This window comes from Bufo bufo, chromosome 6 (genome assembly GCF_905171765.1).
Source record: "Bufo bufo chromosome 6, aBufBuf1.1, whole genome shotgun sequence".
NCBI lineage: Eukaryota > Metazoa > Chordata > Amphibia > Anura > Bufonidae > Bufo > Bufo bufo.
This window is the reverse complement of record NC_053394.1, coordinates 35,598,683-35,608,094: the sequence shown is the minus strand read 5'-3', so window position 1 is coordinate 35,608,094 and position 9,412 is coordinate 35,598,683. Positions and strand designations below refer to the sequence as shown.

The following is a 9,412-nucleotide window of genomic DNA, read 5'->3' as shown; positions in this document are numbered from 1 at the left end:
GGCAGTGCCAAATATGTTGGGTTTTTCAATAGTAAATGGCTAGATGATGGGAGAAGGGCTTTTGTTTTTCACTTGAAACTTATTTTGTATTGTTATATTTTTTTTTTACTTTATATTTTAGTCCCACCAGGGGACTTCAGCTTCTGGTGTTCTGACCGCTGGTACAATACATGCTTTATTATACTACATTGTAACTGTCCGTTTTACACTGACTGTTCGCCTATGAGTCTCAGTCTGTGCAGGGCCTGATGGGCTTCCAAAGTTTGCAGACCCGGAGGCCTTTGTAAGGCTTCCGGATGCCATAGCAACCATTGACACCCAGCGAAAAAGGGAGCCCCCTCCCTCTGTAAACCTCTTAGGGCTCATGCACACGAACGCATTTTCTTTTTTTGTTTTGCGGACCTCATGCTGAAACATTCATTTCAATGGGTCCACTAAAAAAAAGGAAGTTACTCCGTGTGCATTCCGTTTCCGTTCTGCATAAAAATATAACATGTCCTATTATTGTCCGCGTTCCGAACAAGGATAGGACTGTTCTATTAGGGGCCCGTTGTTCCGTTCTGCAAAGTGCAGAATGCACACGGACATCATCCATATTTTTTGCGGATCCGTTTTTTGCAGACCGCAAAATACATACGGTTATGTGCATGAGCCCTTAGATGGCGGATCCTCTGTCTGGTCCAACCATTTCCCGAACCAATGGCATAAAGATTCATGAGGATCCATCCCCTCTCCTGACCTGTCTGTTTTAGTAACCCCTTGTAATAACGATTCTGCAGCATCTTCATGTAACTCTGTTCTTTTCCTTTATTATTCCTACTAGAAGTTTATAAATGTACTGCCAACTGTCTGCAATAAAGGTCCAACCAGGTGTTACCAGTTGGGGGTGTGTCCCTGCACAGGCTGACACTGGCAGCACTGATTGGATGGTGTCAGACTGTGCAGGGACACGCCCACAACTGGTAACCCCCATCTGGAATTCACTGCAAACTGCTAGTAATTCATTCATAACGTCTAGAATTAATAATAGAGGTATGGTACAACATAGAGTCGTAAGAACAGATGCTTCGTAATAGTTAATACATGTAGTTACTTAAATCACATGTCACGTCAGGAGTTCAGACACCGCAGTCTCTTCGCTCTAAAGGCCGATCCTTGAGATTCTTTAGTGAAAAGCTCTTCTGTCCCCTGTGGGGTCCTCTCTATTCATTTCAAGCTGTTCAGTATCTTTATGGGAACATAGCAGGAATACTTCAGCGTCCCTCTGCAGCTCAGCCGTCCATTCTGAGACCTGCCTACATGGTGACTACACGCTGGGTTGTACTTTCTGCACAGGGGATCCCATTGCTGAAAAAAAAAAAATACTTGACTGCAGCTGTAAATTTTAGGTTAATAGCAAAGCGAAGAACGTCAAAGTCCACCCGTCATTCAGCGCGAGTTGGGCACAAAGCCACCTTTCTCGCCCTTGATGCCTGACGATGGCTGCTGTGGGCTTACGGTTGGGGAAACAAATCCGTTGTCTGAGTGGAAGAGCTAATTCCAAAACTTCAGGGGAGCCGAAGCTGAAATATGACGCTGTGATCGTCGGAGGAGGTAACGCTGCCTGTAATGTTAGCTGCGGCAGGTACTGCGTTCTGTCTGAACAGCGTGCACTGACTTAAAGGGGTTGTCTCGTCACAGACAATGGGGGCATATCACTAGGATATGCCCCCATTTGTCCTATAGTTGCGGGTCCCACTGCTTGGACCCGCGCCTATATTGAGAACGGAGCCCCGAAAGTGTTGCGCATGCGCAGCCGCCCCCCATTTATTTTCTATGGGGCCGCCAAAAATAGCCGAGTGCTGGCTCTGTTTTTTCCGTGGGGCCCATAGAAGTGAATGGGAGCGGTGGTCGGTCGTGCGCTTCCATTCATTTCTATGGGGAGCGCGCTTGGTGTCCTGCTGTAGGCAGTCTGGGCATGCTGGGAGTTGTAGTTTTGCAACAGCTGGAGAGCCTCAGGTTGGCCATCCCTGTACCAGGGGATCAGTAACCTTCGGCACTCCAGCTGCTGTGCAACTACAACTCCCAGCATGCAAACGTGCTCGGCTGTTCTTCTAACCCCCCCACAGAAGTGAATGAAGATTTCTAGGAGTTGTAGTTTCTGAACAGCCGGAGGTTGACGATCCCTGCACTATGGGATTGCAGCGGACGGGTAAACAGTACCCCCTGTTCTCGGGGTCAGTGTGGGTCTCAGCGGTCGGAACACCCCACCGATCAATTATAGGGGATATCTTAAAACATGGCACAACCGCTTTAAATAACATCTATAAGAAGCCCAGTTACAGATGACACAGCGCATGAAGTGGCATTTGCACTCACTAAATGGACAACGAACACAATGGCGGTCATTTCCGAACATTTTTAATGCCAGTTTTTAGCGTACAAGAAGTCACAGGACAATATTTTGCAGCGCAGGAATTTTTACGCCATCCTCGCCACTTTGCTCCAGCAAATGTACTATCATTTATGCCCGAAAACAGGCGTGAAAGAGGAGCAGACACGAGTCCAGTCAGGGGCTGCAGTAGTCTTTACTCCAAGTGCAAGGACTGTCAGCGGTGCGTCTAAATTAGAAAGGGGGTGCATGTCTCCTCATAAATTAGGTGAATCCTTCTTCAGCAGCGAAGGGGGAAACAAAGACTGGCGTAAAAATCCAGTTTTTGTAAATGACCCCAAACATATGCAGACGGTGACTACCTCCTATCCATAGGATATGACTAATTGTTGGGACCCCTGACGATAGCAAGAACAGGGGTCCCGAGTCCGCCAAGTGCATAGAGCGGTGGTCATGTACAGGGACGGATTAAGGGTGTCTGGGTTGTATGGAAAATGCGGGTCCCCCTCCAGCCCAGTATATGTGTATCATTTCATACTGTATGCATATATACCTGTGTACACTGACTACAAGTACACACAATAACTATTCATACATTTCTATGTATCCTTCAGAACAAACAGTAATTATACATAAAACCCCTTTAAGCAGTGTATATCACTTCAGCAAATAACATTTATCATGAAGAGAAAGCTAGAAATTTGAGTGCTAACCCTGCTACATCTGTAATACAAGGCACTAATGTATTGTGATTGTCCATATTGCCTCCTTTGCTGTCTGGATTCATTTTTCCATCACATTATATACTGATCGCTTCTCGGCATGTACAGTATGTTGGTACCTGCATTCCCTGGAGTAACTGGAGGCCATTTTGACACTAAAAATGACAAAAAAATTGCAGCATGCATGTGGAACCTGCACTCCCTGAATTTTATGGCGGCCATCATGGCACATAACAGGTAGAATTTAGTGTTGGGTTCCCGTCTTACAGAGATCGCCTTGACGTGTGTCAGACGGGCCCAAATAATTTTGTACAAAATGTATTTGCCAAGGATCTCAAATTTACTTATAAGCCTAGCATTAGCATTAGAATACTTTTTTGTACTTTGGTTTGCAGAGTGCTGTTGCATTGTATTTTTTTCTTTGTGTTTTCGGCCATAGCAATGTGCACCTGCGCATTGGGATGTGCTGACTGACCCCTTTTTTTCTTTGCAGCTCGCTTTTAGGGGTTACGACCACCCTGCAATCCAGCGGCGGTGGTCGTGCTTGCACACTTTAGGAAAAAGCTCCAGATTCTTTGGTAGCCAGGAACACAGGAGCACATACAGTATAGGCACGAATGCGCAGAAGATTCTGTCCCGACCACCTCATATCTGCACTGCAGCGGTGGCCACAACCCCTGGAAACGAGCAGTGTATAATATGATGGAAAAATGAATCTAGCCAGCAAAGGAGGCAATATGGCGAATCACAATACATTAGTAAGTGCCTTGTATTATACATTAAAGCCACTAACTTTAAATCACAATAAGTACATGTGCACTACGTCATAGGTTAGCGTCCGCAATAATGTGTAATATAATTCTTGACTGATGGACATCATCATCGGGATGACCCTTGCAGCCATCATGTAGCTCATCTGGGCATCCTTTTATCAAAAAACTAGCTGAGAGTGACAAGTAGGCTATTTAAATGTTAAAGGGGTTCTGCACTTTCATTTAACTGATGACCTATCCTCTGGATAGATCATCAGCACCTGACCGGCGGGGGTCCAACACCCGGGACCCGCGCCGATCAGCTGTTTGAGAAGGCAGCTGCGCTCTACAGCAGCGCCGCGGCCTTCTCACTGTTTACCGCTTGCCCACTGACGTCACGACTAGTATCAACTAGCGTGGGCGGGGCTAAGCTCCATTCAAGTCTACAGAGCTTAGCCCCGCCCACGCTAGTTGATACTAGTCATTTCATCACTGGGTCAGCGGTAAACAGTGAGAAGGCCGCGGCGCTGCCTTCTCAAACAGCTGATCGGCGGGGGTCCCGGGTGTCGGACCCCCGCCGGTCAGGTGCTGATGATCTATCCAGAGGATAGATCATCAGTTAAATGAAAGTGCAGAACCCCTTTAAGATGTAAAAAGCCCTTTAGGCATCCTGCACATGACCGTAGGTGTCCCACACAAAACCAAAGATAAAATCGATTTTAGAGGAAAAATTGTTAGGAAACATTCTTTCCTGTATATTTACTTGTATATAAAGTGCAAGTGCTGCCAAAAATTACAAGGAAGAGGCACTCCGATACAACCTGTATATCACATAAAGGAGGGCCTCATTCACATTGTGGTACATTAGTTCAGGTAGTGGGACTCTTACACTCATAAAGCCTATGCACTATGTGAAAGGGCTGCCAAAAATTACAAGGAAACGGCACTCCAATACAGCCTTTATTACACATAAAGGAGGGCATCATACACAGCCTTGAAAAATTCTGATTGATGGCCTGCTGGTGCCCCTCTAAAACATGACCTAACCCTTCAGGTGAATACCGTAAAAAAAAATATATATAAAAACTGTGTAAAAAAGCAATTTTTTGTCACCTTACATCACAAAAAGTGTAATAGCAAGCGATTAAAAAGTCATACGCGCCACAAAATAGTACCAATCAAACCGTCATCTCATCCCGACTGTCGCCCCAAAAATAAATAAATAACTACGGCTTTCAGAATGTGGAGACACTAAAAAATCTTTTTTTTTTTTTTTTAAATGCTTTGTTATAGTCATATTTGGTATTGTCGCGTCCGTGACAACCTGCTCTATAAAAATACCATATAATCTAACCTGTCAGATGAATGTTGTAAATAACAAAAAACGGTGCCAATTCTTGTTACCTTGCCTCACAAAAAGTGTAATATAGAGCAACCAAAAATCATACCGGTATGTACCCTAAAATAGTACCAGCAAAACTGCCACCTTATCTTGTAGTTTCCAAAATGGGGTCACTTTTTTGGAGTTTCTACTCTAGGGGTGCATCAGGGGGGCTTCAAATGGGACATGGTGTCAAAAAACCAGTCCAGCAAAATCTGCCTTCCAAAAACCGTATGGCGTTCCTTTCTTTCTGTGCCCTGCCGTGTGTCTGTACAGCAGTTTACGACCGCATATGGGGCTGTTTCTGTAAACTACAGAATCAGGGCCATAAATATTGAGTTTTGTTTGGCTGTTAACCCTTGCTTTGTAACTGGAAAAAATGGATTCAAATGGAAAATCTGCCAAAAAAGTGAAATTTTGAAATGTTATCTCTATTTTCCATTAATTCTTGTGGAACACCTAAAGGGTTAACAAAGTTTGTAAAATCAGTTTTGAATACCTTGAGGGTGTAGTTTGTAAAATGGGGTAATTTTTGGGTGGTTTCTATTATGTAAGCCTCACAAAGTGACTTCAGACCTCAACTGGTCCTGAAAAAGTGGGTTTTAGACATTTTCTGAAAAATTTCAAGATTTGCTTCTAAACTTCTAAGCCTTGTAATGTCCCCCAAAAATAAAATGGCATTCACAAAATGATCCAAACATGAAGTAGACATATGGGGAATGTAAAGTAGTAACTATTTTTGGAGGTATTACTATATATTATAAAAGTAGAGAAATTGAAATTTGTAAATTTGCAAATTTTTCAAAATTTTTAGTAAATTTGGAATTTTTTTATAAATAAAAATAAATTTTTTGGACTAAATTTTACCACTGTCATGAAGTACAATATGTGACGAGAAAACAATCTCAGAATGGCCTGGATAAGTAAAAGCGTTTTAAAGTTATCACCACATAAAGTGACACATGTCAGATTTGCAAAAAATGGCCTGGTCCTTAAGGTGAAAATGGCCCGGTCCTTTAGGGGTTGAGTAGTTCGCAGTTTGGTGGAACTATAAGTAAGCACCATGGGCGTCCGCAGGGGGGGTTAAGGGGGGGCAAGCGCCCCCCCCTGGCGCCGCAACTAACCCAGTACTATTAAGAAAGTTACTACTAATTAGTTGCGGGGCGCGGGCGGCCGCCGGCCGGCTAACAACAGCTGACAGCACACTGACTGAGCGCACGCCCGGCCTGAAAGAGTGAGCCGCTCTGAGCTCCGCTGCCTGGCCTGCCTGTCTAGACTAGACTCAGACAGTGGCTGCTGGAGCAGCACAGCACAGGCACTGAACGTGATGTTGCCAGTGAGCTCCGCCCCCAGAAGAGAGCTGCCTGTCACTGACCCTGAGCCAAGTTCAGTAACGGCTCCAACAAGTTCCAAGACAAGTGAAGAAGTTTCCTATTCCAACTGTCCAACAGTCACAGAAGTAGTAAGTGAACATTATTACAGCCTTTATATTGTACAAAGAAAAAGAAAGATAAATCAGATTCACAACATAAGTACATCATATCAACAAGTGGATGGATGATGGATCATGATGACATGGTGGATGATGGCAGTGTCAGCAGCACATCTCTCCCCCCCCCCCCCCCCCCCCCCCTCCCAGGCACATTTCTCCCACTCCATCTCATGGGCCAGACCAGTGGCAGACATGAGATCCATGATGGATGGAGTGTGGGAGAAATGTGCCTGGGGGGGGGGGGGGGGGAAGAGATGTGCTGCTGACACTGGCCCATGGAGGGGCCCGAGCCTGAGGGGGAGAAATGTGCCATGGAGGGGGGGGGGGGGGGGGGTTTGTGGAGGGTCACGGGTGGGAAGTGTGCTGCCATGATGGAGAGGGTGAGAAATAATGTGACGTGACATGGAGGGGGAGAAATGTGACATTAAGGCCGGGGCCCGGGGGGGCATCATTGGGGGCACTTTTTACTGGCACATTATTAGGTTGCACTATGGGGTCACTTCTTACTGGCACATTATTAGGGGGCACTATGGGGGCACTTCTTGCCAACACATTATTGGTGGGCACTATAGGGGCATCTACTGAGGGCGAAGCTACAAAGAAGTGGTATGTTATATGGAGGGCTCTGTACAGTAGTATTTTATACTGGGACACATTATGGTGGGTACTATGGGGAAGGGGGAGAGGAATACTATGGGGTCATCTACGGGGGGCACTAAGAAGGGGTATTTTATGCTTGCAAATTATGGGGGACACTGAGGGGCATCTACTGGGGCACTATATATGGGGCATTTTATACTGGTACATTATGGGGGCACTAGGAGGAAGGGGGGAGGAGCACTATGCAGCATTTACTGGGGGCACTATATAGGGGTATTTTATACTGGCACATTATGGGGACACTATGGGGACATTAGCTCAACTGGGGGCATTACAAGGGGGTATTTTTGCACTGTCTAATATAAGGAGAATTATTACTACTGGGGGGGGGGGGGCATTATGGTGGGCTTTATTACTCCCCCATGGTATGACCCCCTAGTAGCAGCACCAGCCTCTCCCTGCTCTGCTATCCCTCTGCCCCTTCTCCAAATCCTTATTATGAAATCTTTCTCATTAGGATAAAACCCATAAGCTCCGCCGAGCCCCCGGCCAAAGTGTTGAAGTGATGTCCAAAATCCCTAAGGGCCAAGCCGAGTAACTGTAAGTTTTCATGTAAAATATTTTTGTTATACACATATAGCATACACTGTGCCACACAATATACAGTTTCTTCTGTATGAACGTCCACAAATTAAATCTCCAGACTGATTGATGAACCAGATGTGTGGGCCTGCCACGATTAAACCTATTATTGTTTTTATTGATGACAGTACTCCCTGAGTGTTAGGTGTGGGGTGACCAGGCGGTATATGAAGGGGCAATACTGGTATTATATGGACAGCAGATATGGCATTCTCTGGGCAGTACTGTCTATGGTCAATTCATCCTTCAGAAGCTCCCTGACTGCCACCTGCTTGGCTATCAGTGAGTGACAGTCAGTCGGTGTCACAGTCCCTGACCCTGAGTGTTAGGTGTAGGGTGAGTCACTGATAGCCAAGCAGCAGGCAGTGAAGTGCCATGAGAGCCAGGCCAAGCAGGTGGCAGTCAGGGTGCTGGAGAAGGATGACCATAGACAGTACTGCCCAGAGGATGCCATCTCTGCTGTCCATATACCAGGCAGTATTGCCCCTTCAATCATATACCGCCTGCCCACCTGGTCAGGGTGACCAGGCGGGCAGGCGGTATATGAAGGGGTAATACTGGTGGTAGGCCTGGAATTCTGCAGACCATCTGCTTGTAAGTTACATATGACAAAAGCCTGGAAGCGTTCAGGTACAGAACACAACATTTTCATTTTTTGGCGACAAAATGCAAATTAACATATTGCTGAGACTATAACAAAGGGGTGCAAAAATAATATAGAATTAATAGACATTCAAGTGAAATAAGAAGAATTGGTCTTTCCTTTTGTGGTGGCTTCCTATTTTAAAGTTTAGTCCCTGTACACAAACGGGGTTCCGTTCCACCCTCTTATATCTGCAGTTAGGCTTCATACACGTGCCCGTTTCAATGTCAATAAAATTATGCCCCCCCTGGAAAAATTTCTGCGGACGCCCATGGTAAGCACATATAACTAGTTCAGTATACAGTTCTAATCACAATACTAACAAAAGCAACATTATATAACTGTTCTAAATACCTATTTTGGCCTGTTGTTCCCATAAAACTGAACTCTGACTGGAACTGTGTGTCTGTTCAGCTCCTCTCTCTGGTGGATAATGATTCCAGCTAGGGGATTTCCCACACAGACTCAGTGTGAGGCTGGCTGTGATTGGTTAAGACTCCTGTTCAGTGTGAGGCTGGCTGTGATTGTTTAAGACTCCTGCTCAGCAACAACAGTTTAACTCTATGCTTTTTGATGTGTCTGCTGTGTCATTGAGCTTACCTTACATTCATATAATGAATTTTAAAGGCATATTATCTTTTCTGCTTCTGTGAACACAAATATATAACTATTACATGACATCAAAACATGAAGTCACTGTAAATAACTCTGCTTTTGTCTTTAACATAGGAACTGTATTAAGGTTATTGGCAGGTCTAGCTTTATACACATATACGCCATATTAGCAACCTATGACAGGTCTTAGCTGG

General features: G+C 45.1%; 1 protein-coding gene across 1 annotated transcript in view; it reads left to right on the top strand.

The window, feature by feature from the left end:
• Nucleotides 1-1,303: 1,303 nt before the first annotated feature.
• PYROXD2 (pyridine nucleotide-disulphide oxidoreductase domain 2) overlaps nucleotides 1,304-9,412 on the top strand; it is a 113,621-nt gene continuing 105,512 nt past the window's right edge. Inside the window, exon 1 of the mRNA XM_040437144.1 lies at nucleotides 1,304-1,593. Within this exon, the coding sequence (XP_040293078.1) occupies nucleotides 1,479-1,593 (115 nt within the window). The 5' untranslated portion in view covers nucleotides 1,304-1,478. The remainder of the gene's footprint in view (nucleotides 1,594-9,412) is intronic.